Genomic DNA, 27,543 nt, shown 5'->3' on the forward strand with positions numbered 1-27,543 from the left:
TTATAGTGGTCCAATATCGGCGGTTCCGAAAAATGAGCAGCTTCTGGGGGAGAAAAATACGTGGGCGAAATTTCAGATCAATATCTCAAAAACTTTAGGACTATTCCGCGTATATACAGGCAGACAGACGGACAGACTAAATCGACTCAGCTTGTCATGCTGATCATTATATATATATGTATGTATATATATTTAAGAGTCTCCGACGTTAATATACCCTATTCAGGGTATAAAAAAATAAATATGAAAAGTACAATTTGTTCGTCAAAGAGTCAAACCGTTTTGGCAAATAACAACAAAACTTAACTAAATAATATTACATATAGTTCAACTATTGAATAAAATAGAGGAAATATACAAAGTTTACATGACCTAAAAATGTACTATAATAAAAAATACATTTTCTATTTGTACACTACTTTTCAAATTTGTAGGAAGCGATATTTTACAGTGTACAAAAACAAAGCCAAACACAAATTAGTGAACACCGAAAAAACAACAGCTAAATCCAATGACTTGCGGTGTGAAAAATTAAATAAATATTTAAAAAAATATACATAACATAAATGTTCACATTCATATTTTTAGATATCTGCCGGTGTTGTGCTTTGATGAATCACAAAGAATTACTTTGTATATATAGCAAAATTATTCCCGGCAACGATTCGACAAACAAATAAACTAAGGAAAAAAGAAAGCAAAAAAAAAAAGAAACAAATAAAAGAAGAGCACTCAACGAACGACAGTAGACGCACTGGTGACATTGGCATAAACAAGTGCATATGTACATACATAGGTACATATGGGTGCGTTTGTGTGTTTGCCAAGATGATGAACGTTGACGGGCGACGTTGACTAAAGCTATAATGTAGACGTATTTGACGTTATTCGGTGATCGCGAGAAATTTTTAATTGATATGCAGCAGAAACCAAAAGGATGGAACTAATTAATTTATAGTATTAAGAGTACCTACGCTAGCTACCGTATGAATAAACAAATATATATGTACATGTATAGAACTTTATGTACATATTTACAAATGTGTGTACGCCACACAAAAACTTAATTTTCATCGATCAGTTTGTATGGCAGCTAAATGCTATGGTGGTCCGATGAAAAAAAAATATTCAGATATACTTGTAGTAGTATTGGCCTGGACAACAATGCATGCCAAGTTTAGTGAACACATCTTCTAAAAAAAAAATGTCCATAAATGAACTTGATTTTGATCTTTCAGTTTGTATGACAGCTAAAGTTGTCCGATATCGGCGGTTTCGACAAATGAGCAGCTTCTTCGGGAGAAAAGGACGTGCGCGAAATTCCAGGTCGACATCTACAATGAAGACTAGTTCTGTTGTTGTTGTTGTAATGGTTATCTAGTCCCCGCTTGGGTGGTAAGTTTCAGTTTGATTGTCGTCGAGATCATCTAACGACCTTAGGAAAATGGGTGTTAAATGCGTGGGGTTCGTTGGACATGCAAAGAGGTGGTTAGTGTCATGCGTGGTGCCGGGGTCTATTCTCGATAAGTAGGAGTTTAACCTGCTACAGTATTCAGAACCAAGTTGCAAAAGGGTCACTCTAGATTAACGTGGTAACTTGAGCTCTACGTCTGCTATGGGTGGTGGTTTGACTCCAAGTACGCCATTCACTGAGAGGGAGTCGGTGATGGTTCCTCTGTGAATGGCGGTCAGTGCATGTCTAAAGTTCGTTGCGCACGAAGTCTGGTCGGCGTACTGTCTAATGTCGTTGACTTAATCAAGGAAGGACCTTTTGATGTTCCTAGGAGACGGTTCCGCTTCAAGCAGACGACAAAACATCCCAGAAAAAACTGCTTGGAGAGGAGTTCGTTATGTTCCTTGTCCGGAAGCATGCGGGCCTCACTATGTAGGTGTTCGATTGAGGACATCAAGAGGCATTCCGTAATAGTCCGGAGTGCAGTGTTTTGACATGTCTGAAGCTTCTATCTGGGCGTTTATGACACTAAGTGCTTTGGTGGTGCTGTGAACTTTTCGAAAGCCGTCGGGTAACACATCGTTTGGTCTTGTCTGCCGAAGGGTGCAGTGTAAATTGCTGGCTAAAATAGCTCGCGCACTTCTTCGGGTCCGAAGAGACATGGCCATCGAATTGAATTTCAACTTGGTCATGTTTCCTCGGATTAGACAAGGCCTTAACAGTAGTCCAAAGCTTACTTACACCGGTGGAAAGGTTGCAAGGCTTCAAGTACTCTATCCATTTTGTCCGCTTATGCAGATTTACCATTTGGCGAAAATTGAGATCCCTTATTCGAGGATCACAGGGATCGGCATGGCGTAAGGTGTCGGGCTCGTTAGCTAATACAGCTGCTTCGGCTGGGAAATTGGGGTGGAGCAGTAGCAGCAGCGATCACTTTGCGGAATGAACGCTCGCCGTAGGAATAGGTAGTGCGGTGAAGGTGCTCTCAGTAATTTCTGTGAAGCCGGCCCAGTTGGAAATAAAAGGTGCAGTTGTCCACAGAAATAAAGTCGAGAGGTTTCTCTATCGAGATAATTATAGGCAGATGGTCTGATGCGAGAGTTAACATAGGTCGCCTGATTATGCTATTTATCAGATCACCGCTAACGATGGTAATATCTGGCGAGCTATTACAGGCGCTAATAATTCTGGTGCTGGCTTCGTCATTAATTGTGCAGAATGTTGAATCGTCAATCGGTTCCGCCAGCTCCATCCCCTACGATCGTTTGACAGGCAGGAGCGCCAAAGAAGATCGTGGTGCGCGTTAAAGTCGCCTAGCACCAAACGGTTTTCACCACTAAGTAGCGCACCTATGTTCAGGCGATATCCAGTAGGGCAATCGAGTCAGCTCGTCAAGCTGATTATTTATATACATATGTATATATTTTCTAGGGTCTCCAACGTTTCCTTCTGGGTGTTGTCAACTTCGTAGCTAACTTAATGTACTTTGTTGAGGGTATAAAAACGATAATACCAAATGATATTATAGTGTGTAGAGTTCAACCGGCGCTCCGCTTTATGTACATACTCCTTTTCTACTTATTGAATTATTGTGAACAAAACGATTAAAAGCATTTAAATTTTATTCTCGTTTCTCGTCGTTTTCTTCTTCATTTTTTTTGCTTCAGCTACAAATTAAATACATAAGTGTGGAACAAGACTATATTAAAAAACAAACCAAAAGCAAATACAATGAATTTGTTGACAAAAAAATAAACAAAAGTTACACACCTACATATATATGTATGTACTATATACATACATACATACATACATAAATGCTTGTATAATAAAATCCAGTGATTATTTGCGCATATGTGAGCTGTTTTGCTAATTAGGCAGCTCAACATTTAGCATACAAAATGTTATTGGATTGTCAGTATCAACGACACCGATGCTTTATCACGTGTTCTATCGAATTGTACAACACACACACATATGCATGCATGCATGCATACATATGTATAACATAATGTATATTCAAGCAAAGTCAGAATACTCGAAAAGTAATGAAATGCGAAAAACTAAAATGAAAAGTTTTTTGAACGAACTAAAGCAAATAAAGAGTCTGTCGATAACCAGAGCAAAAAAAAATATAAATAAATAATTATATATTATATGTATATATGGCGCTCTTGATTAATGTGCCCCCTATAATGGCAAACACCCACCCTGAATATAAAAAAGTGTTTAATTGCAAACCGATTGACCGATCAACTACCCACACCAAGCAGAGATTGCTTAGAGGACAATTAACATTTTATTTGAAATTTAAAAAACAAGGTAATACTCGCAATAAAATACTTCGAGTGACCATCTAAACAAGTTGGAACTATTTTTAAATTGATCTTATAAATAAAATAAGAAAAAATATTATTGTCAGCGGGAATAAAACATCGAAAGTAAGCTACTTACTTAAAGACGTACATATGTACATACATAGGTACATTCGTATATATACATGTATATAAGTATATGAGTGTAGAATAAACAATTGCCAAAAAATTACAGCAATAAATTAACATATTTACTGAGCAATCAATGTAAATACACACGTATGTATATAAACTAGGGTGGAGCGAAAAGAAAATTTTTGGACAAAAAAGAAATTTTTTAACATCTAGAGGCGAGGCGGCGCACTCAGTTTTAAAGCAAATTTCGAGTTAAAATTTTTTTGGACAAGAAAGAATTATTTTTGGTCTCTTTATATAAAAATTACCGAATACGACGGTTTTTGACTCAAAATGTATTTTAACGCTTAAGGAAAGTATTTTGTCGTATAAGACTTTTTTAAAACGCCAATAATCAACACAAAAATTTTTTTTTAGTTGATAACTTTTATTTGGTTAGAAAGAGAACTCTCCACAGTTTCTAGAACACACAAATTGTTTACGAAATCAAAATTTTAACTCGAAAATTGACTTTATAACCGAGTGCGCCTCTAGATGTTAAAAATAATTTGTTTTTGTCCAACAATTTTCTTTTTTATAATCTACAGATCTAAGCAGAAAATTTTTTTTTCGCTCCACCCTAATATATACATATATGTATATATGGTAAGGCAATATATTTTTTGGAATTTTCCAATAAAACTATAATATTCAAAATAATTTTACAAATTCTTTAAAGCCGGTAGAGCAGTATCAAACAAGCGTAACGAATCAAATTTATTTTCATTTATTTATTCATTTTATCATTCATGTTATGTAGGCACCTGTCAAGTGATAAACTATATTCATATCAGATTTAGATAACAACGAGCGAGTGAGCTGAACTGTTGATTAACATTCATTTTGGCTTATGCTTAAAATTTTGTATTGTTTCCAATCTAATTCAGTGCTGAACCACATAATTAAAAAAAAAAACTTGTCCATTTAATTTCATTAAAATATCACACATTTTGACCAACCTGAACGGTTTAAATACGGGTGGAAAGACGGAAATCCTTTGATGGGGTATATTGGAGATAGTGAAAGGGACGGGGTCATTGCATTAATTTTTTCATTTCTTAGGTATACTCGAGAACACATTTTGAAGTAATTTTATATATAAACTAAGAAAACCCGTTAACTTCGGTTGCACCGAAGCTATAATACCCTTCACAAATACAAAGGCTTCTTACAAGAATTTGATTCCGATCTAATAAAGTCGTGAAGAATCCTCGTCAAATAGTTTTCCATGCAAGCACTTTATTTCGATCGTGCAGTTAATATGGCTGCTATATGTTATAGTCATCCGATCTATACAATTTCTCCAGAGATTGCATTATTGCCTTAAATAATAATCCATGCCGAATTTCGTGAAGATACCTCGTCAAATGAAAGAGTTTTCCGTATAATCACTTGATTCCGATCGTTCAGTTAATTCAGTTAACAATTTCTTCGGAGATTACATTGTTGCCTTAGGAAATAACTCATGCCATATAGTTTTTGGTCAAATATGCTTTGTCAATTTCATTGAGATAACTCACTTATTGACAGATATATGCGGCATATAGTCACCCGGAAGTTCGAAAATCTTTATATTAGGTATATGGGGGCTAAGTGAAGTATTGACCCGATTCAACGAATTTTTGACATACATATACGATTATCAGGAAAGGATCCTTTCTAAATTTTAATTATATATCTCACACATTGACCGCTATCTGGCGGCTTGAATAGTTGTAGTCCGATTTGGCAATTTTTAGTCATAAGATGACCTGCTATAAGCGCACTATTCATGCAAAGTATTATTCCGATATATTCATTGGTGCTTGATTTGCATACTAGAAGATGAAAAAATCAGATGGAATTTAAAATTGTGTTATTTGGGAAGTAGGCGTGGTTGTAGTCCGATTTCGCCCATTTTTACACTGTAATATTTAAAAAAAATTAAAAATTAATACCTCTGGAGTATTTGGTTATTGATTTAACGCGCTTCGGGTAGTTTTAAACAGCACCGTTATATGGGGTGTGGGCGGGGCTGTCATTAGATTTCATCTATTTTAACAGTGTCGGTAGGGGTGCTTAACAGATTTGTTCTGATTGTAAAACAGGTGCCTCTTGCTACTGTGATCCCCTGTGCCAAATTACAGTTCTATATCTTTATTCTTAATTTAGAGCTTGGTTAAGGGAATTATAGGTTTTTGTTTAATGGCGTTTTGTGGGCGTAGCAGTGGTCCAATTACGCCCATCTACGAAACCGTCCTTACTTTTTTCCAAGGAACATGTGCATCAAATTTCATTACGATATCTCAATTTTTACTCAAGTTGCAGCTTACACAGACGACGGACGGACGGACAGACAGTCAACTCGTCTCGTAATCCTGATCGTTTATTATATAATATATAACCTTATATCTAAACTATTATACTCTGTATCAACATGTTGCAAGAGTATAAAAAACGTCGGTTACATCTAAATTATAATACCCTTCATAAATGAAAAAGTTTTCCATACCAGAACTCGAGTTTGAGCGATTAGTTTGTATGGCAGCTATATATTTAGACAAATGAGCAGTTTTATAGTCAAAAAAGGGCAGGAGCGAAATTTCTGATCGATATCACAAGACTCAGTTCGCATATATACAAACAGGCATACGTAGCTAAATCGACTCAGCTTTGTAGGGTCTCCAACGTTTCGTACTGGATGTTAAAAACTGCATGGCACACTTAATACACCCAGTACAGGGTATAAGAAAATGCATTATTAGCGATAACTAAATAATTTTATTTTAGGATGTACAAGTAATTTACTACTATAGCTTTCCAAACAAGGTGATTAGTTTATCTGTTGTTATATACTCATATCCCTACTTTAGTATTTATATATGTATAATAAATAAAATAATAAAACCTAAACAAATTCCTAAAGAATTTTTTACTCTATTTTAAAAATTAACATGGAGTAATACTTAATTTATTTACGTCTAAAAAAGAAACACTTATCATTCATATTTAGCAAAAAATTAGACTACATACATCTCCTTTCATCAAATTTGCGCCAACTGATAAGCGCAATCAGGCTGATCGCACATAGGCAACAAACATGTATATACATGGACGATAAAATGACAAACTCATATTGATAAAATAAAATTGCAAACAATACTTAAATAAAGTTTGTTAAAGCAGACTGGAACGAATTAAAATAATTTTAAAATGCCAGTGAAAGAAAGTAAAATATATTCTCTACACGAGCCTACTATAACAACACGACAAGTAACACGATACCATTTAAATACAAAATAATTAATTGACGCTGAAAAGTATTTCTAAGCTTTATTAGTAGTGTTTGGCAAATAAATAATATGTAACATTAAAGCTGATAAAGTAATTAAAATTTAATTGCAGCGAACGTAAATATTATAAACAAGTTTGTGACGCATACAGGAATTTAATACCTATAGAAGTTATTCAAATATAAAGAAAACGATCCCACATTGCTGATAAATAAAATCTTTTATAAATAATAGAAATGTAAAGACCTTTCGAAATAATTAAATAACATTGGTCAGTATAAGTCATGTTTAGTATTTTATGGTAACAAAAACCACCCTAACCCAAATTAATATTTTGCTAAGCATATAATTGCTATTATGCGAAATGTGGAAGCGGTTTTATAGGAAATCACTTCGTTTTCATACAGTTAATTGTAAATTATTCTATTTAATTATTTTATTTCTTTGTTGTTTCTCTAACACAAACCCAATTTTTTAATAGCACTGTTGATTTATCTTTACATATATTTTTAAGTTATCAATAACAGCGCATCGATGCGAAAATCTCGAAAAGCACAACAATATATTTCGCTACGTAAAATACGACCACACTGACTGTGACATATTGAAAAGCAATGCGAACATTCTTTTTTATTTGCAGAACGCATGACATTGCCGCATCATTGCATAAGTTTTAGTTCAAAGTCATTGAATTTGCACAGATTTATTTAAGTGTTATTTGCTTTCATTTAGCTTTAATGCCGACATATTAAGGCATGTAACATATGTATGTATGTATATGCAAACTCCTTATAATAATTTATTTGTTTCACAAATAAAGGAAGCGTCTGTAAACAAAAGCTGACAACTTGACAACTCTTTGTTCACAAATCACATATTTACGGCATTAATAAAAAAAATTATATTGTAATAAAATATTACAATACAATATGTCGTTATTAATCAAAATTTCGAGATTTAATAACCACTTACCTTGTCCCCATGGGTTTGCCGGTTCCAGGTAGCCAGTAACCAGTTCATTATCACTTTTTGGAAATGACACTCGACGGGGCAATGCGCTAATCGGATCGGATCCTTTGCGTAATGAGCACGGGGAAACTGTAACACTACAAGCACCAGTTTTTGTAATTGCACCCGTGTGTCTAGATAACACCGTTGTTTTTGTGTTAATAACTGATTTGTCAATGCTTATACTACCGCTTGACCCTAGCACTGAATCTTTAGACCACATCGTTGTTTGTTTAGTATCATGATAGCTTCTCATTTTCTGCTGCTGCTGATTGGGGCACATCTGTGACTGTACGCTTAATGTGGTATCACTAGAGGTGTGCGTAAGATGTGCTGCGCCGCTTTGCATTGACATTGCTAAGGTGGGCGATGTCGGTGAAGAGGGCGGCGTAGGCGGTATAGGTGGTTTAGATGTTGTTATTTCTAGTACGGTGACTGTCTGTGTTGTTGCAATTTCAGCGCATGGTTCTTTGGCAAAATGTGACAATTGTGTACCATCCCCCACAACATCTGCTTTTTCAGCATCCGTTGGCTTGATCTCATTGCTCTTTGTTGTTAAATTCTTAATGCACAAATGATCGCTTAGTTGATTTTTAGAAGCAATGACAGGCGGTATGGCAATATGCTCATCTTGTTTAATGACGTTAGCGATCGCACTTCCATCGTCATTTCCTCTAACAACAGTTGCTATGTCTGCTAATTCGCTTTCATCACTAATTGCAAACATAGATTTACCAATTACTGGCAATAAATTCTCTGCTGTCTCATTTGTTGTGTGCCGAATTGGTAATTGAAAAACTTCACTACTATGCTTTTCACTATGGATGTACTTATCATTTTCGACTGCTCTGCTTATGTTTATTGAATCGGCCACTGTTGTCACTGCAGAAGTTGATATTGTTGATTCTTCAATAATGACTGGATTTTGTTTCTCATTTTCAATATTTTTATTATAACTCATATTCCCCCAACAGGTTTTATGAACAGTTTTTGCTAAATTTATTCTAGAAAAACAAAAACGTTTATAAAACTATATTAAAAATGTTTAATATAAGTCTAATATCTGGATTTCATTAATCGGCATAGTTGATATAAAAAATTTAAAAAATATATATATATCTAGTTTCAAGCATCTGATGTGTAGTTGTTATTGTTATACTCTGTTCCTGTCATATTTTTAGTAAATTTTCCCGCGGCAATTTGTGATTGAGTTAATTACCTTCCAAATTTATCCGGATATATGTTTTACAAAATACTCAAATTGAGAAAGTAAAGATATTTCAGTGATTTAAAAAATTAATTTATTTAAACAATGTCGTAGTCAGTTGCTCTCGTTTACTGTTTTGTTTAGTATTTTTGTCGCTGCACTCTAAGTATGTTTTTGCACTTTCTCTTTGTCTTTCGTTTACTTTATTTTTTATACTTTTGAAATTTCTTATATTTTTTATATATTAATGATTTATTTGCTTATGTTCTGGCGTCTTTATTCACCTTTCACTCGATTTAATTTTAAAACATTTGTTCAGAATATTATACTGCTAATTTTTTTCTTTGCACTCATGTGCCAATTTGACTTTTATCGCATGTTATCATGGGCTCCTTTTTGCAATATTTTAGTTTCATTTGATTGTGGTAAAATAAATTTACTCCAACAAAATAGTTGAATACATTTTTAGTTATTTTTAAAGGTCTGCAGAAGTTATAAAAACACTAGGAAATCTGCAATAAATAGGTGCGAATTAGTAATTAAAAACACTCTTTGTTGTCAACTTCGTGGTTACACAATGTCAACAGCACACTAATCTTCTGCTGCAAACTACTTTTAAAAAGGCTCAATGACGATTTTTTGCATTTAATCTTCAATATCCATTTTATACCTTCGCACTATTTTCAAATTAGATTTTTTATAAAAATTATGAATTTACTAGAGGCGCGTGCGAAAATGCTAATCAGAACAACCAACCACAATGACAGCGAAGATGCGAAAGACAGAAAATAAAACCGAAACGAAAATCAAAAACATTACCTACACATAAACAGAAAGTGAAGGGTTGATATGGATTGTACACTAATTATTTCACCTTTTAAAAAATTCTATAGAATTATCCATCATATATGTAATATATAGAGTAAATTACTTTTAAATTATATGTGTTAACAATCAAATGCGAAAATCATAAATTAAATACTGAAAGTAAATTTTAAGTTTATACAATGTGGGTCTCTATCAACCCTGTATTTCTTGAGAGTGATGTCAGAAATGTGTACAATAAAAAATAGGAAAAAAAGTTGCTACATGCGAATATCTCTTTCCCGCTTATATCAAGTTTTCCACTTAATATATCATTAGTTTTATTTATGACGGATCGAAATTACAGCACTTATTATTATATTAAAACACTTATTACTTTTTCCAGGGAAGCTTCGTCTGGTTTAGTAGCTGTATCTTCTTGATAGCGAATAAGTTTCCCTAAGCTACCATAAGGTTCGCAAATTGAAAAACCATTTTTGCGAACCAATTTTCAATTATACGGCAACAGACTGAACAAACACGGTCTTTCCTTTTGCATAATATTAAATAATTAGCCTTGTAAAAATTTTTCCAAAGGATTAGTACAGGACACAACTGCGTTTAATCTTAACTCATATCCAATCGCACACTTATGAAAAGACGATAATTATACTGACGAAACAAATGGATAAAAGAAAAGCAAAAAGAACACATTTATAAATGAAGCGAAAACAAATTTCAATTGACAATCGTTTTGCAATGTTGTATTTTATAGCACAACTACAAACTATGAGGATAACACAATGTACCCAGGAAGGATTCTAATATTTTCGGCTTTGTACTTATCAAAACAAAAGAAACTAAAAATAGAACAATATTTCAAAAATTTAAGTCTCACTAAATAATCAAAAATCATTATCTTAATGAAAATTAAAAAAAAAAGTTAGAACTTTATTCATAGTCTAATACTTGAAAATATTAATAAAAAAATAATATGCAGTCTTGGTCCTACGCTCCAACCCGAGTTAAAGGCATATATGCAATTTTTGTCATACTTTTTCTTTTTGGGACTAAATTTATGTGTTATATTCAATAAATGATTTTCACACAATGGTGCAGAAATTTTAAGCCAGTAATACTTTTTCTAAGTACAGAACCATTTTTTAATCAGCTGACTTACCATATTTCTCCAGGTTTCTCTGTTTGTGCTTATATCAATTTACATATTATTTGCAGCAAAGCAACCCCCACTGGTTTTGACAATTCTTTGTCGAAGTGAAATAAAAAATTGTGATTTTGCTATTAAAAACGAAAAGTGTTTTATTGAAAGCTAATTTCAAATCACATATAAATTTTTTGTTTGCAATGGCTGCGGCGGAGTTGAATCCCTTCGCCGCATTACTAAATGAACCCAATGAAGAAGAGGGCTTTAAACAAGACTTAATCGAGCGTATTCTACTTTTCACATTGCGTAAAGGTTCAGCGTCCAATGCAGCAAGAAGCTTTCCACTAATTTCTATGACTGATATAGTTGTGGCTGCCGATAATGACTCAACCGTAAGCGAAGAACTGTTGGCACATGCTATTTTTGAACGCTTAATGCTTAGCGATCCTCGAGATTATGTGGTTAAATCTGGTGATGGCGTTTGTGATGAAGACGCTGTAGAAACGCGTGCAATTTGCTATCTTCATCGTGCATTTATTGGATGCGAACATGCAAAAGCGGAATTACCTGAACAATATGAGGCTTGTGAAAAAATACGAAATCTTATACTAACAAATGCCAGTACTTGTACACGCCAGCCAGAATTATTTGTCAACCAGAATTTATCCGTACAATGGTTAGAGGTGCTAGAGCACTCGGATCCAGCAGATACCACAACTCAAGAATTCTTTGTGCAAACAGTCATCAAAGTAATGGCGGAAGATGATCAGATAGAAGCACTGGGCGCTTTAAAAGCTATATTTTATCCAATGCTGGCTGAAGTACAAAAAAAATTAGCAAACATCAATCTCATAACTATAAAGAAAAATACATTTTGGACACTTAGTTATTTCGTACTCGACAAACGTGTACCACAATTGGGTGAAGTGCTCATCGATTATGTTACACCCAATCCAAACGCCAAAGGTATGAACACTGAACTACTGCTATATGACATTTACGAATCATATATATAAATAATATCCTCTTACAGGTAGTGAATATATGGATACATTGCTTGGTCAATTACTTTGCCTATCTATTATGCCCAAAAAATCAAATGGGCCATTTGAGTTCTTTGCGGAAATCAGTTTGGAGACACAACACTCTGATCCATCGCTGTGGCAGCTTATGGCTATACATCAAGATGCAGTGTTTACATTTATAAAGCAATTGCTAGTATTGAGCGCAACCACCAAAAAAAAGACACTGCAATGGATTTCCAATTGCTTGCATGCAAATATATCACGTGGCCATTTGTGGAGCAATATTAATATGCCATTTGAGCAAGTAATAAATCAAAATGCTAGTGATTCTTTTATGATTGGTTTGACAGCGGTTCTACTTCGACTTTGTGCTCCTCTATGCGAGCCCACAATGAAAGTAAATATAATTGAAACTCAAATGATAATATGTATTATAAGTATAACAATTTATTCCTTCCTCCTTTTCATTTTGAGGTTTTATTAGTAGATCCAACATATTGTGCTGTCGCCGATGAAGACCGTCAAGCAAAACAAGTAAGCTTATTAAAAGCTGCAGAAGAAACATGTCTTTTGCCCATTGATGAGCATGAAACACGGATCGTGGCTGAAAAATTTAATTTTGTCACGGAATTGTTTTACATGACACATAAAGCATTTGAGTTGGGCTATCGGGCTTGCATTGAGCGTTACACGCGTATGACGCGTGAACTACATAGCTTACAAACAGCTTATCATGATGTGGCACAAACAAATCCCAACAACGATTTAGCTAAAAATTTATTACGCATGCTGAAGGAGCAAATGCAGCAATATCTGTGTATGCGTAACGGACTAATGGAACCTACAAATGATACGCATATATTAAAATTTTTCGAAGCAACCACCATTTGGCTAACGGAAATCGCTCTAGTTACCGAAAATGAGTTTAAGTCTGCCGTCGCGAAGCAAGACTTTGCACCGCATACACGTAAAGAACGTCAAATTCCCGATAAATGTGAATTTATACCGTCATATTTGAAGTCAGTACCCGAAAGTGTTATTGACAATGTAGTTGCTTATCTAAGCTTTAGCCGTCATTTTCCTCCCGGTCAATTCATTGAAATTTATCAATCATCACATGATGCGCTATTCAAAATGATTGTTTTATTTATGGGTAGTGCAGAACTCGTTAAGAATCCACATTTACGCGCTAAACTTGCTGAAGCACTGGAATTTTTGCTACCCAAGCAAATTTCTGGCAGTATGCGTAATTCGTTCATTACTCGTGTATTTGACAGTAATAACGACCGTCTAAAGGTGGTGCGGAGCTTGTTGAATGTATTTGTCAGCATCGAAATGACTGGACAATCGGTGCAATTTGAGCAAAAATTTAACTACCGTCGCCCCATGTATGCCATTATGGAGTACTTGTGGACTAAAGAGGATCAGGTGCAATGTTTTAAGGATTTGGCTAAGGAGGCAGAAGAAAATATGGAGGCAATTGAACCGCCACTGTTTCTCCGATTCATTAATTTACTTATTAACGATGCTATATTTTTGTTGGGTAAGTCGGGTGTGGCAAAAATTTTTATATGCTTTAGTTGAGGTTAAGAAAATGATTGCTAACGCTTTCTTACGAATAAGTTTATATCCTCTATAATTTGAATTTTTGTACTCTGAACAGGGTATATTAAGTTAGCACAAAGTTTGTAATACCCAGAAGTGTGAGACGCTATAAAATATGTGTAGCCATGTCTGCCTGTCTGTCTGCATATACGTGAACTAGTCCATCAGTTTTTTTTTCAGATATATGTAGATCTGAAATTTTGTACACGGTCTTCTCTCCCCAAGACACTGCTCATTTGTTGGAACCGCCCATATCGGACCTGTATAGCAGATAACTGTCATACAAACTGACCGATCAAAATTATGTAGATTCTTGTATGGAAAACTTTTTTACTTAACAAGGTATCTTCACGAAATTTTGCAAAGATTATTATCCAAGGCATCGCTACAATCTCCGATGAAATTGTTCAAATCGGACCATAATAATTTATAGCTGCCATTCAAACTGACCAATCAAAATTACTCTTTTGTGCTATAAAAATGTGTCTGCGAATGGTATTATAGCTTCGGTGCAGCCGATGTTAATGTTTTCTCCTGTTTACTTTGTGTTACATTTATATTTAATATAATATAATTTATCCCGTTAGATGAATCGCTCTCCAATTTGGAGCAAATACGACAACTACAAGAGGCGCAAAGTCGTGGTGAATGGGATGCACTCTCACAGAACGATCGCCAACAGCAGTTATCGAGTCTACACCATTTGGGTCAGATGGCGCGCATCGACAATATTTTGGGCCGTGATACGATCAATATTCTTAAGCTGCTTACAACTGAGATTAAAAGTATTTTTTGTCACAATAGCATGGTCGATCGAATTGCCGCAATGTTAAACTATTTCCTCTTGAATTTGGTCGGACCGCAAAAGGAGCGTTTCAAGGTAAAAGATAAGAAAGAATTTGAATTTGATCCAGCCCAGACGGTGTTAGAAATTTGTCGCATCTACATAAACCTCAGTAGCAGCGAGCAATTTTGTTTGGCCGTTTCACAAGATGGCCGGTCATACAGCTCGCAACTGTTCAACTATGCCGAAAATATACTGATACGCATTGGTGGTGGGCAATTGATTGGCGAAATAAGCGATTTTGCAGCTAAAGTGCAGCGCATGGAGGTGCAATATCGCGAAGAACAAGAATTCCTGGCTGACGCACCCGATGAATATCTCGATCCCATTATGTCTACACTAATGACAGATCCGGTAATACTGCCCAGCTCGAAAGTGACTGTGGATCGTTCGACTATAGCACGGCATTTGCTTAGTGATCAAACAGATCCTTTTAATCGTGCGCCCCTAACAATGGATAAGGTGCAACCAAACAACGAACTGAAGCAGAAAATCGACGCGTGGATGGCGGAAAAACGTTCCAGTGGACGTGCGGCGAAAAGTTGAAAACGTTTGTGTTACGTGAAATAGCCAAAGATGTTTATAGTTGTAAGTGCCGCGTTTGTCCATAGTTTTTGTTTGTTTTGGTCTAGTTTCGTTTTATTTTAGAAAGTGTAGCTATGTTTGGCGTTGCAACGGTAGATATTTTCATGTATATAAATAAATATATACATTAATGAATTCATAGAAGCCTTCGAGATTTGCCCAACAATAATTTCACATTCCACAATTCTATTCAATTCATGCAGAACTCAAATTTTAATCAAAATTTCAAACCTCAAATGGAAAAAAAATTTGCTTTGGATTAAACTGGTGCTAGATTGGAACCTTACAACTGCTAGTTTACTTTTGTATATTTCTATTTCATTTAATTTTTATAAATACAAAATGTTAATGTTTGGCAATAATGGAGGTTCGAACATATTTAATTGATTCTATTATATATTTTTTTTTTGTTTTGCAAAATTACTATTAAATTTAACATCAATTTACAATACAGTAACTGTAAGTGATGCCTCAATTCGACTCAACTCATATACTGATTCTGTTGTTAAAAAAATTAAATTATGTTGATCACATTATACGATATATATATGTATTTGTTTATGAAAAATATGTCTACAAAAAAGTAAACGCAATAGAAATGTTTTAGTGTACCCAGCTAAGCTAATACCGTCGGCGGCGGTGGACAGGGACCCTGCCAATTATCTAATGGATGTATTGCAAAAATATTAACAAACTTTTATACCAATTATGTATAGTACGTAGATGTGCTAGATTCGTATTTTTGTTTATATGAAATAAAAAAGTAAACAATTTTCATATTTTATCGTTTAAAAAGTTGTCAACTTTTTATTTGGTTTTTATTTTCTGTTTTCCAAAAATATTTTGTATATATTACTTTATTTTACAAATATATTATGTGAAGGTACAAACAATTCCTTAAATATACACAAATATGTGTTTAAAACTTTTTTTTTTGAAAAATGGTAAAGTTGGTCTGGAAAAGGTGCATGAGGTCCAAAAATAGATAGTTACAAGCATTAAATACATATAAAGAAATGTATGTTGTGACCTTTGGGCAGCGTATTAAGGAAGCATATCAACGAAGACTATGTCTTTCCCACGACAGTCGGGTCTACCTACTCTGAACGGACCCTGTTTTTTATCCGGCCAGGGACTACCAACTCGGCAGCTTCATGAGATGCAGTAAACAAAACCAAATTCCTATCATATCTATATGCATTTTTTATAACAAAAAACAAAATATATACATATACATATTTGTTACTTAAGTTTAGTAAAATTCATATCAACTAATATTTTAGCACGTATATAAAAAATTAACTTTAAATCATTGAAATTTCAAATATTTTCGGTACCTAATAGTACTTTTAGAGAGTTAGTTCAATTTTCTCCCTCTCTGTACGATGGCACTTTTTACTTGCTTAAAAGTATCATACTGCTTGACATGTGCATATACTTTAGCAGTACGTATATCCCAAAGGTTCTCTATGGGGCTGAGATCAGGACTCAAAGCTGGCCAATCCAATAATTGTATATTCCATGACTGCAAAAATGCTTTTGTACCGCGAGCCACATGAATGGGGGCATATTTCAGCAAAACATATCCAATTTACACCAAGAAAATTCTCGGCAAAAGGAATAAGTTCACTATTTAGTAGATCAATGTATACTTCAGCATTCACCTTGGTGGGTAAAAATCACATATGAGATTTGTCTTTAGAGCTAAAGGCAGCCCATGCCATTATAGATTTAGCTCCATGGTTTCACTTATAGCAAGTCTCTCTTGGTTGTCGTGTATGCCTTCCATATTTGTGATGACCATCTGAACCATCCAAATTAAACTTTTTTTCATCACTAAAAATTACGTTTTCAAACTCGTCCTCCCAAAACCGGTATTTGTCGCAAAGCAAAATACGGGCATTTTTATGTCGGTTATTCCTTCGCGGCTGTTCTAGTTTTGATTCAACCTTAAGGCCCATTTCATGCTTCATAATTTGCTAAACACGCTATCTAGTGATTGGTAGGTCTAATTGTACTTTTATCTGCCTACAGCTCGTGCTGTCGCTAGTTGCTAAGTGATGAATGTGTCTCTTGGTCCGCTTATCAACTGCTGATGACCGACCAGTACGCTTAATGACACCAGAGTTTTGAGGATCTTTCAAATAATTTGAAACGATGTCGATTCACTGACTCAGCAATTCGACCAATTTTTATGCCGGCTTCATGCATTCCAATTACCCTACCCCACTCTCCGTCCGTCAGTTCTGTCTCTTGTACCACGAGGCATTTTTACTATATAATTATTTAAAAATAATTAATCATGTTTCTATTTGTCTATTGTTTTGATATTAGTAAAAATATTTAATAATCCCCAGGGAAGCAACGTGACAAATATAAAGGAAGAAGTCTTAATGACATTACGAATATAAAGAATGGCTGTATTTTAGTAGTCCGTTTAGTAATTAATACAAATTTTACTTCTCATGTTTGAGATAATTCGTAAATATTTGACAAGTAAATTTCTTTGCCCCTAAAACCACACTTTACTAACAGCTCGAACAGCTGATAAACGAAAGAACACCAAATTGCTGATCAGCGATCAGTTGTTTTCAACCAAAAATTCGTTCGTACGAAAATGATGTTCGCACTGAGAACTTTATTAAAACCCAATATAAATATAACGCTTCGTACTATTGCAACGGTAAGAAAGTAGTAAATATAATTCTTCTAGATAAATCACAAAAGCAACAACTACATTTCTTATAGAGCAGAGGTACACCCACTGCTGTGCGTATTGTCGAAGTTGGACCAAGAGATGGTCTACAGAATGAACCAAAATTATTGCCCACCTCAGTAAAAATTGCATTAATCGACAAATTGTCCGAGACAGGCCTACGTACCATTGAGGCCACATCCTTTGTTAGCCCAAAATGGGTGCCTCAAATGGGCGACAATGCGGAAGTACTGCGTAGCATACAAAAGCGAGCGGGTATCAGTTATCCAGTGTTAACGCCTAATCTAAAAGGTTTCGAAAGCGCTCTAAATGCGGGTGCAACCGAAGTTGCCGTCTTTGGTGCGGCTTCCGATTCCTTTTCAATGAAGAATATAAATTGCACCGCAGCTGAGAGTATCAAACGCTTCCAACCGATCATAGAGGCGGCACAAAAGGCTGAAGTTAAAGTACGCGGCTATGTATCTACTGTGGTTGGGTGTCCTTATGAGGGCGCGGTGAAACCTAGTGCTGTTGCAAAAATAGTTGACGCACTTTTCAGTATTGGTTGTTATGAGATATCTTTGGGTGACACCATCGGCGTAGGTACACCTGGTTCTATGCGCCGCATGTTGGATGAAGTAGTGAAAGTTGTGCCGCCGGAGAAATTGGCAGTGCACTGTCATGACACCTATGGGCAAGCGTTAGCCAACATTCTTGTCTCCTTAGAATATGGTAAGCCTGCTGAGAATTACATTTTACATACATACATAGTGAATATAGCTAAATAAGTTCCCCGTCTTAATTTTTGTAAGCTCAGAGCAATATATTTCCGTCAATTCCCTTTTGCAGGTGTAGCAGTTGTTGATTCCTCAGTGTCGGGCCTTGGCGGTTGTCCATATGCAAGCGGTGCCTCCGGCAATGTGGCCACAGAAGATGTAGTTTATATGTTGCATGGAATGGGCATTGAAACAGGCGTAGATCTAGAGAAGTTAATAGCGGTCGGTCGCTACATATGCAATGAATTGGGCCGTCAATCCGAATCTAAAGTGAACCGTGCGTGGAAGCGTGTGAAACCACAAAAATTAAATGAGAATTGTTAACAGAGGGGGCATGAAACCTTTGAAATTAACACCGAAACTGCGATAATGTTGCATTTATTCAACTAGCTTTACTAGTCTATGCATTTATTTTAGTTGTAAAAATAAATATAAACTTCAATCCAGCGAACAATTTCAGAATATGTAAAACTACAACTATTATTAAAAAATAATAATAATAATAATAAGCTCGAAGCAAGCTCCTAACATACATAGTGAAATTAAAAAAAAAAACAAAAATTATGTATGATTGTAATATCGCCATCCTAAAATTTCCTTGCATCTTTCATTGTATACACAGATATATCGCCCGACATTAAGGATAGATTTGCCAAACTGCCATTGTTACGTTGCGTTGTGTTACCAAAACTGGTTTTGCTTGGCGTTTTTTTACAATTTACTTGGTTAGCGGACATTTTCAATTTACCTTCATGTCGCACCACTGTGGGTAGCATTGCATTTTCCAAATATTTCTGTATCTTTTTACCACCCGGTATAGTGACTGGCGTGCGCTCATCAACGATCTATAAGCATGCAAATATAAATGGTGCTATTAGTTCTAAACCTATTTTGATTATCTAATTAGATGCTTACGTGTTTGAACTCTGATGAAATATATGCCTTCTTTGGCAAACTAGATGTTTTCGTGCCTGTATTTCCTTTCAATGCAAATTTCGGTTGATAGACTTTTGTTTCTTGCTCAAGTTCACGAAAAACGGTTGCATTATGTACATCCGGTCGATCCGTACGCTGTTTGAGATTTGTCATTAATGGTGTGGTGGCGGTCTTTTTCATATAAGCACCGACTGGACTGACGATATGCGAAAATTGTTTAGCACCAGTTGTTTCCTTAAGGCGCGTTGGTATAGCAGAGGCGGGTTTTTTAAATAATTCAATTTTAGGCATTGGCCGCAAATCCATTTCGAAACGTTTATTTTTTTGTGCACTGCTCTGAGGTGTACGCCGTGGCGAAGACAAAAGTTGCTTTGCTATAGATGAAATTAATCATTGATAAATATTATAAGTTCTCAAATTGTTATACCATAAACAACAGGTTATTTTAAGTTTAAAACGAAGGTTGTTACACCCAGATAAAAACGTCGGAAATCTTATAAAATATATATAAAGGATCTGCGTGACAAACTGAGTCGATTTAGCCATGTCCGTCTGTCTGTGTATACGCGAACAAGTCCTTCATTTTCAAGATATCGTTCTGAAATTTTGTACACATCCTTTTTCTCCTCAAGATTGTCGGAACTGCCGATAACGGCCCACTATAGCATATAGCTGCCATACAAACCAAACGATCAAAATAAAGTCCTTGTACGGAATTTTTTTTTAATAAACAAGATATCTTCACAAAATTTGACATGAATTATTGCTCAAGGCAACGCTACACTCTCCGACTATTTTTTTTTAGATCGGCCCACTATATCATATAGCTGCCATACAAACAGACCGATCAAAATCAAATTTTTGTATGGAAACTTTGTTTATTTGTGAAGGGTATTATAGGTTTGGTACAATCAAAGTTAAGGTTTTTTCTTGTTATAACCTACCTTTTGTACCCGTTACAATTGCTGTGGGTTTTACATATAAAGCCTTCTTAGCAGGTGATGAATGATTACTATTTTGCTTTTTTGGTGAATATGTGAATGTTCTTTCCCTCTCTTTTAATGGTTTCACTGTCATTGTTGCTGGAACCAGTTCAACTTTTTTTACAACAGGTGTTTGTATATTTAAGCCAACATTTGGCGACGCCGTAGCAGCCATATACTGCATGCCTTTTTTCATCATATATTCTACTTCCTCCATGGTGTCATTGAAATGCATTGACTGTTCAACACTATCATCGAAAACTTCACCGCAATTTTCTTTGTCGTTTTCAAAAGAATTTTCCATTTTATCGAATTCGGTACTCCTCAAATGACTCTTATATACATATTTATCCGCAATGTTATTGTCTTCCACAACTGAATCATACTCAGACTTGAACTCATCTTTAACCGTAATATTGGTATGTGCTGTAATCACTTCTTCAGATTCTTCATCTGATAGTAACTCAATAACGCCTACAGAATCATCAGAAGATGAACTTGGCGATTGATTTTTTGTATTGTGTACTATCTTGAGATCATCACTACTTATATTTGCTGATGTTGTTAGCTGTTGTTGCGTTAACTCTAGAGTTTTATCAAGTTGTATCAATTCCAGACTTGCAGCTAAGTTCTCCGAGTCTTGCAACACGTATTTCTCGTGTGTATTGGAATCTTTACTAACAGCGCTGGTATCTGTAGTTTCGTGTGCTGTATCGTAATAGCTTGTAGATGAGGTCTCACTGCCTTTTACAGCACTTTGAAAGCTGATATGTGATGATGCATAACCATCTATACATGAAGCGTTATTAAAGTCATCTTCTTCATCACACTCCTCTATTATAGTGGATGGTCTTAAGAGGCCAACCATTTTAACAGGTGATGTTTGTAAAGTGGTCTCACCCAATATAGTTGTGTCCCACAATTTTGATGGCGCTTCTATATCTTCTAGTTGCGTGACATCAATACCCTTAAGTGGTGTCTCAACTTCCAATTGTTTCTGTTCTTGTACACACAAATCGTGTAGTAAACGTTGTAATGACTTCGCTTCCTCATCGATTTCTTGAAGTTCTATAATTCGAAAAGATATAATATACATTATATTCAGATGTGTGAATTTTAAAATATATTTTTAACAGTTAATTAGAAATTACCTTTTTTACATGGGGTATTAAAATCATTTCCACTACGCTTTTTAGCGTCCTCTACAATTAGCTCCTTGTCATCGCTATTTATATATTGAAACAAAGTACTGTTTGGATCAGAGGCTGTTTTATCACACATTTTTTCCAAAGCCATGAAACTGTCATCTGATGAGCGTTGCCATTGAAGCGTCCGTTGCTTATCTTCATACATACTCTCGTCATAAAAAGTAATTTTTTGCGTTGTTTTATTGTTTTGAACGGACGCATTTACATTGATTGGCTTATTCTCATTATTTTCAATTTCGAACATTTTTTCTTCAGTATTTCGAGTTCCTTCAATTTTTGTTGAGTGGTTGAGGTTCTGTTCCTCAGAAGAAACCGTATTTCCTTCAATAAACACTTGCAAATCCTCAGATAGATCAAGACTAAATCTGTCACACTGGATAGGAGTTTTAGAACTTGGCGTTAACGTGCTATTTTTTTGAAACGAAGTTATTGAAATAATTATTATTATTTTTTTTAACTATCAACATTTGAAGCATTAAACAATGTTAATAAGATTACAAAAAAGATGCAAAAAATGTATTTCTAAAGAGTCAAAGATTTGGAAAAATTTCAAATTTTATTTACCATACATAAGCTAATCTACAGGTATAAGTAGGAGATCCCGCTCTCCAATATTAATTATTATATATTATTCAATTGACATGCAAACATATGCATTTACCGTTGCATGAAAAGTAACTTCTTAACTTTTGCACGCCAAGCGCTATTCGCTTGAAATTTTTCCAATCCAGACATTTGTATTTAGAAGAGTTGAAAAGAAAACGAACATCCAAGATTGTAGTTTCGCTGCTCCAAACTTCTATGGGTTAGTCCCAAATCAGATATATTCAATTCAATTAGTTTCAGTTTATATACAACTCACACACCGATTACTAAACTAAAGAAAACGTTGTTGAAATTGTAATATTTAAAATTCAGTGAAGTATTGAGCACAGACGAAAAGAAACGTTGAATGAATTTTGAATAATGCGGCAAAGCCAAATTCAACGAAAATATCGAAATGCTACCAACTGTAGCATGTTATATTAGAGTTGCATTTTACAACATCTTATTAAATTTTTACATAGTACCAGTTCACACACAGAATAAAATTGGAGTACAACAATTATGGATTTTTAATACTTCCCAAAAGATTAGGAAATTCCTGTTATAGATTTGGCCTTGAAAAAATTAGTAGCGGGTATTCAATACATTCTGGTGGATTTGGGAATTCCGACTTAAGTATTTCTTTATATATGCGTATGCATATATAATGCATACTGTTTTACTACATTCATAATAATTCCTTGCAGGCAAAATGTGAGACCACCATCCCAACATACAAATGAAATATGCAACACACTCTAAGTAGCCGAACCAACAAACATTTTATGAAAATGAATTACAGAAAAACTCGATTGGAGTTGCTGTACTCTTTTTGCTCGTGTAAGCGCACAGAGCGACACCAAAATAGAATTTGCAGATAATGAGCGACCAAAGAGTCCCTATGTAAACGCAGTAATAGAATAAAAGTGTGAGCTTAGTGCCGTTTCAGACAGGGACTCAAAAGAGTCGCATTTTTTTCAAATTTTCTTTTGGTGTCGCTCTGGGCATTCACACGTCCAAAAAGAGTCCAGCAACTCGAGTCTAGTTTTTCTGCATTCCTTTTCACAAAATGTTCGTAAATATTTGTGCGGTTCGACTGCGCAACACCGCGCAACACTGCGTGCTGCGTATTTCATTTGTATGTTGAGATGATGGTCACACATTTTGCTTGCAATGAATTACCATGAATATGGTAGAACAATATGCATAATACAAGTACCTACCCGCTAAATAGTTTCAAAAAAATACTAAAGACGGGAATTCCCTAATCCACAAGAATGTATTGAATATCCGCTACTAATATTTTCAAGGCTAAATTTATAATAGGAATTTCCTAATCTTTAAGTATTAAAAACTCATAATTTCTTTACTACGTATTAAAAATTCATAATTTCTTTACTCCATAATCTATATCTTAATTTTCTCCTTATTTACAATTTGTCATAATATTTCTATTATTCTATGCATACGTATTTGCATATTACATACAAAAATAGATAACAGAACTCAAATTTGCGATCGAATTCATTTGAAACCGAGCGCTCTTGCAACCATTCAAAGGATTTGAAAGTGAAAAGGAATGCTGAAAAGGGTAGCAGCGAGCTGTTACGAACAAGAACACAAAGCGTGCCACCCGAACACGAGTGGCACGGTCCCTTCGTCTTTCCTCGTCGTCCCCTCGCCCACAATAAACTGGTTTGAGACTCTTTTGCGTCCCAATGTGAAACGGCTCTTATAAACAATTTTAATTCTTACACACACTATTATAACGGCATATTAATTGGACATTCTTCATAAATTAACATTAATTTTAAAGTTTGACAAAATTATATTTTTTCATTATCCATACAATTAATAAATCTTAGAGAAATAATTTAGTATTTACTATTTTAAGCTATTGCTTAGCTTCTTTCGCGTGCTTTGCGCGTGGGGACTAAATCAAGAAATTCCGTATCGGAAATAAACCTAATCACAAAACCGATCACAAAGTATGCGCAAAATGTTTGCATATTTTTAGGCGTGTTTTAGCATGTCTCAAGTGGAACAAATCAATTGAAGGACAGGGTGATTCAAAAATAATAATATTTACAATGATAAAATATCAAAGCGGTTGACAACCTCTCTTTCGGAAAAATTGAAAATGGATAATGATCCACAAGAATCCACAACAAAATATGGGACCAAAATTAACGCGGTATTTTCCAGATATTTAGCGGATATCAAGTCTCCAACCTATGTTTCTTATTTTAGGTACCATAAATAGTAGTTTCAATGATATAAATTCCTGAATAACCTACATGTATTGTGTGATAATAAAAATATTTTAAATAATATTAACTTCTCATTTATTCAATAAAAATTCTTATCGATCACCACGCTCAAATCGGGTAACTTGAATTAATATCAAAGAAAAAAAATACTGCATTAAAATTCAATAAATAAAATGAATTGCATAAGTTGATAAAAATGCTATGCAATAGCTTTACCGCGGCAGTCCCCGAGTGCCACACGTACTTTTTATTTGTTTATTGTATAATTTGAATATCATAATATAATTATAAAAATAATGTGTTAATTTATAAACAATGTTTTATAGCATGTATATTTTTGTTTGCAGTTTTACCTTGTTTGTCAAGTTGCCACACGACTTGATTGGAAACATTAATATTGAGACGGCGTTCAAGTACGGTGTTTCCAACTTAGAAGCAATTTCTAGATCGTGTAGCGTCCGGGTAATTGAATACCTTATCATTTTTTATGTCACGTTGTGTTGCTAACGGTTCGTAACAAAAAGCGATTACGTTGGTCAACATTGAACATATGTGAATTTCGTTTCACCGGCTAGCAGCTTTTTAAACACTAGTTTAATAAATTTTTTATTGGTGTTTGCACAAAGTTAATGATAAGATAATTACGGGAACTTTGAAATTTAAAATTACAGTATTATATTAATTAAACGGAAGAAGTTGAATTTGTTGATAATATTAGTAACAAATATTTGGTTGACGGAGTTAGTGCAACGATTACATTGTCACAGTCACGTCGTCCAGTAAAACGCTTGCAACAATCAAATTTCTAGTATTCAAAAGAGTGTACTGTAAGTATGTACAATAGTTAGACAAATGGCATTAAAGGAGGTTAAAAAATATTTGTGAAAAAAAAAATTTAAAAAAACGATTTTTTGGTTTTTTTTTATGAAAAAATTAAAAAAAAAAATTTAAATATTGAAAAAATTCATTTTCCGCTCACGGATTTGTAATCTACGCGTAAAAATAAGTCGATTTAAAAAAGAAAATTATTTTTGAGGCCTCCTTAGTTGGGGGACCTAACTATACATTTACCAAAACAAAATTTTAATATTTTTGCAAAGAAAGTTTTGTTATTTTATTATAGGTTTGCATAATGGCTTTTACAAAAAGCATACGACGAGCGTTGACCTCTATTGCCACCTATCAGATGGGACGTCGTTACAGCGGCAGGCAGGTACGTTATTTAATTGTAGGTGTTGGCTTGGCTACTTCTGCTTCCATCTCCTTTGTACATTTGGAAGCTGCTAGAAAAAGCAAGTTTAATACTTCCATCTATATGGCAGAACCAATTACTGATACTAATACGCTGATTGAAAATGAGGATGATATGCGTACTAAAATGGAGTTTATGATAATGAAAGTTCAAGCAGACTTTTGTCGTGCCTTAGAGGCTGAAGAATACGCCGGACAAAAATTCAAAGTCGATCGTTGGCAGCGTGCAGAAGGTGGCGGCGGTATTACGTGCGTCCTACAGGATGGTGAAGTATTTGAGAAAGCTGGTGTTAATATTTCCGTTGTAACTGGCATGTTACCACCGGGTGCTGTGCAACAAATGCGTACTAGAGGAAAGAATTTAGCCGAAGGCAAGAAGTTGCCATTTTTTGCTGCTGGCGTAAGTGCTGTAATACATCCTAGAAATCCACATGTCCCAACGATACATTTCAACTATCGCTATTTCGAAGTTGAGAGTGATGGTGAGAAGCAATGGTGGTTCGGCGGCGGCACAGACTTGACGCCATATTATTTAAACGAAAAGGATGCGGTACATTTTCACAAAACACTGAAGGACGCATGTGACGAACATGACTCAAGTTACTATCCACGCTTTAAGAAATGGTGCGATGATTACTTCCGCATTACGCATCGAAAGGAAAGTAGAGGTATTGGTGGTATATTTTTCGATGATGTCGATACACCGAACCAAGAGGGAGCGTTTAAATTTGTTACTAGTTGTGCTAATTCGGTAATCCCTTCATACATGCCGCTTGTGCGCCAACACAAAAACGATGATTATGGCGATAATGAGCGACAGTGGCAACTTTTGCGCCGTGGCCGCTATGTGGAATTCAATTTAATCTACGATAGGGGCACAAAATTCGGTCTCTATACGCCAGGTGCGCGGTATGAAAGTATACTAATGTCATTGCCGTTGACAGCGCGTTGGGAATACATGCATACGGTGCCAGAAAATTCAAAAGAAGGGAAACTTTTGGAAGTACTAAAAAATCCTAAGGACTGGATTGCTAGTGCTCAATAGATTGAAGGAAGATCAGAAGTCTACGTAAAAACCTACTATAACCAAGAGCTCATATATAATTGGTCTTCGTTTAACTAGGAAACTATGTAAAAAAGACAATGGAAGTGTTTGTTTAATTTACATTATGGTGCACATTACTTCAAAGTAGTATAGTATAATGGTATGTTGTTGTGGGTGTCTGAACAATAAAATTTATTTGTATAATTAGATTTGTATGTACTTAAAGAAGAATAAAGTGCACTTTTTGTAACAATTTAGATACATACATGTTTCCATGCAGTTCATATGGGTCACCAAAGATAATACATATTTATTTATGTAATTCGTTGCCTTTTCA

At 34.9% G+C, this 27,543-nt stretch overlaps 5 protein-coding genes across 16 annotated transcripts in view; 3 read left to right on the forward strand and 2 right to left on the reverse strand.

Moving 5' to 3' along the window:
• Nucleotides 1-10,910, reverse strand: part of LOC106617336 (serine-rich adhesin for platelets) — a 29,023-nt gene extending 18,113 nt beyond the window's left edge. The window contains exons 1-3 of one of the 6 annotated variants that reach the window (XM_036361943.2): nt 10,631-10,910; nt 9,442-9,941; nt 8,187-9,226 (exon numbers count right to left, since the gene is read on the reverse strand). In XM_036361943.2, coding sequence (XP_036217836.2) covers nt 8,187-9,183 — 997 coding nt within the window. In that variant the 5' untranslated portion in view covers nt 9,184-9,226; nt 9,442-9,941; nt 10,631-10,910. Of the gene's footprint in view, nt 1-8,186; nt 9,227-9,441; nt 10,210-10,630 lie in introns of those variants that run through there. The other 5 variants (XM_036361945.2, XM_036361946.2, XM_036361950.2 and 2 more) reach the window with 5 other exon arrangements.
• A 547-nt stretch (nt 10,911-11,457) lies between these two features.
• On the forward strand, nt 11,458-16,252 carry Ube4A (Ubiquitination factor E4A). 2 transcript variants are annotated; one of them, XM_014235220.3, is made up of 5 exons: nt 11,458-12,364; nt 12,432-12,820; nt 12,898-13,966; nt 14,616-15,460; nt 15,521-16,252. In XM_014235220.3, the coding sequence occupies exons 1-4, from the start codon at nt 11,599-11,601 to the stop codon at nt 15,416-15,418; spliced, it is 3,027 nt and encodes a 1,008-aa protein (XP_014090695.2). In that variant the 5' UTR covers nt 11,458-11,598; the 3' UTR covers nt 15,419-15,460; nt 15,521-16,252. The 2 variants fall into 2 exon arrangements, with proteins under 2 accessions (XP_014090695.2, XP_014090688.2); XM_014235213.3 differs by having other exon boundaries at nt 14,616-16,252.
• Nucleotides 16,253-17,976: 1,724 nt separating this feature from the next.
• Nucleotides 17,977-19,399, forward strand: Hmgcl (hydroxymethylglutaryl-CoA lyase). The gene is made up of 3 exons (XM_014234651.3): nt 17,977-18,140; nt 18,206-18,884; nt 19,002-19,399. Exons 1-3 carry the CDS (start codon nt 18,075-18,077, stop codon nt 19,250-19,252), a joined length of 996 nt encoding a protein of 331 aa, XP_014090126.2. The 5' UTR covers nt 17,977-18,074; the 3' UTR covers nt 19,253-19,399.
• Nucleotides 19,301-23,024, reverse strand: sip2 (septin interacting protein 2). Of its 4 annotated transcripts, XM_014234632.3 has the most exons (6): nt 22,717-23,024; nt 21,999-22,462; nt 21,748-21,915; nt 20,809-21,636; nt 19,844-20,238; nt 19,301-19,773 (listed from the first exon to the last, which is right to left on the reverse strand). In XM_014234632.3, the coding sequence occupies exons 1-6, from the start codon at nt 22,788-22,790 to the stop codon at nt 19,516-19,518; spliced, it is 2,187 nt and encodes a 728-aa protein (XP_014090107.1). In that variant the 5' UTR covers nt 22,791-23,024; the 3' UTR covers nt 19,301-19,515. The 4 variants fall into 4 exon arrangements, with proteins under 4 accessions (XP_014090107.1, XP_014090102.1, XP_036217852.1 ...); XM_014234627.3 differs by having other exon boundaries at nt 20,809-21,915; XM_036361959.2 differs by having other exon boundaries at nt 20,809-21,915; nt 22,823-23,023.
• Nucleotides 23,025-25,428: 2,404 nt separating this feature from the next.
• Coprox (oxygen-dependent coproporphyrinogen-III oxidase) lies at nt 25,429-27,463 on the forward strand. 3 transcript variants are annotated; one of them, XM_014234614.3, is made up of 2 exons: nt 25,429-25,741; nt 26,034-27,463. In XM_014234614.3, the coding sequence occupies exon 2, from the start codon at nt 26,043-26,045 to the stop codon at nt 27,204-27,206; it is 1,164 nt and encodes a 387-aa protein (XP_014090089.2). In that variant the 5' UTR covers nt 25,429-25,741; nt 26,034-26,042; the 3' UTR covers nt 27,207-27,463. The 3 variants fall into 3 exon arrangements, with proteins under 3 accessions (XP_014090089.2, XP_069962927.1, XP_014090080.2); XM_070106826.1 differs by having other exon boundaries at nt 25,429-25,737; nt 26,015-27,463; XM_014234605.3 differs by having other exon boundaries at nt 25,431-25,737.
• Nucleotides 27,464-27,543: the final 80 nt, after the last annotated feature.

The sequence above is a fragment of the Bactrocera oleae genome, chromosome 3 (genome assembly GCF_042242935.1).
Source record: "Bactrocera oleae isolate idBacOlea1 chromosome 3, idBacOlea1, whole genome shotgun sequence".
Classification (NCBI taxonomy): Eukaryota; Metazoa; Arthropoda; class Insecta; order Diptera; family Tephritidae; genus Bactrocera; species Bactrocera oleae.

Excerpts from the sequence above, each read along its gene's own strand:
- Hmgcl (XM_014234651.3), top strand. The coding sequence starts at position 18,075 with ATGATGTTCGCACTGAGAACTTTATTAAAACCCAATATAAATATAACG. Across the intron at positions 18,141-18,205 it reads CGCTTCGTACTATTGCAACG|AGCAGAGGTACACCCACTGC; the intron begins GTAAGAAAGTAG and ends CATTTCTTATAG. Across the intron at positions 18,885-19,001 it reads TCTTGTCTCCTTAGAATATG|GTGTAGCAGTTGTTGATTCC; the intron begins GTAAGCCTGCTG and ends TCCCTTTTGCAG.
- Coprox (XM_014234614.3), top strand. The coding sequence starts at position 26,043 with ATGGCTTTTACAAAAAGCATACGACGAGCGTTGACCTCTATTGCCACC.
- sip2 (XM_014234627.3), bottom strand. The coding sequence starts at position 22,790 with ATGTCTGGATTGGAAAAATTTCAAGCGAATAGCGCTTGGCGTGCAAAA. Across the intron at positions 22,463-22,716 it reads AAGTTACTTTTCATGCAACG|CACGTTAACGCCAAGTTCTA; the intron begins GTAAATGCATAT and ends TCAAAAAAATAG. Across the intron at positions 21,916-21,998 it reads TAATACCCCATGTAAAAAAG|AACTTCAAGAAATCGATGAG; the intron begins GTAATTTCTAAT and ends TTCGAATTATAG.
- Ube4A (XM_014235213.3), top strand. The coding sequence starts at position 11,599 with ATGGCTGCGGCGGAGTTGAATCCCTTCGCCGCATTACTAAATGAACCC. Across the intron at positions 12,821-12,897 it reads TATGCGAGCCCACAATGAAA|GTTTTATTAGTAGATCCAAC; the intron begins GTAAATATAATT and ends TTTCATTTTGAG. Across the intron at positions 13,967-14,615 it reads CGATGCTATATTTTTGTTGG|ATGAATCGCTCTCCAATTTG; the intron begins GTAAGTCGGGTG and ends TTATCCCGTTAG.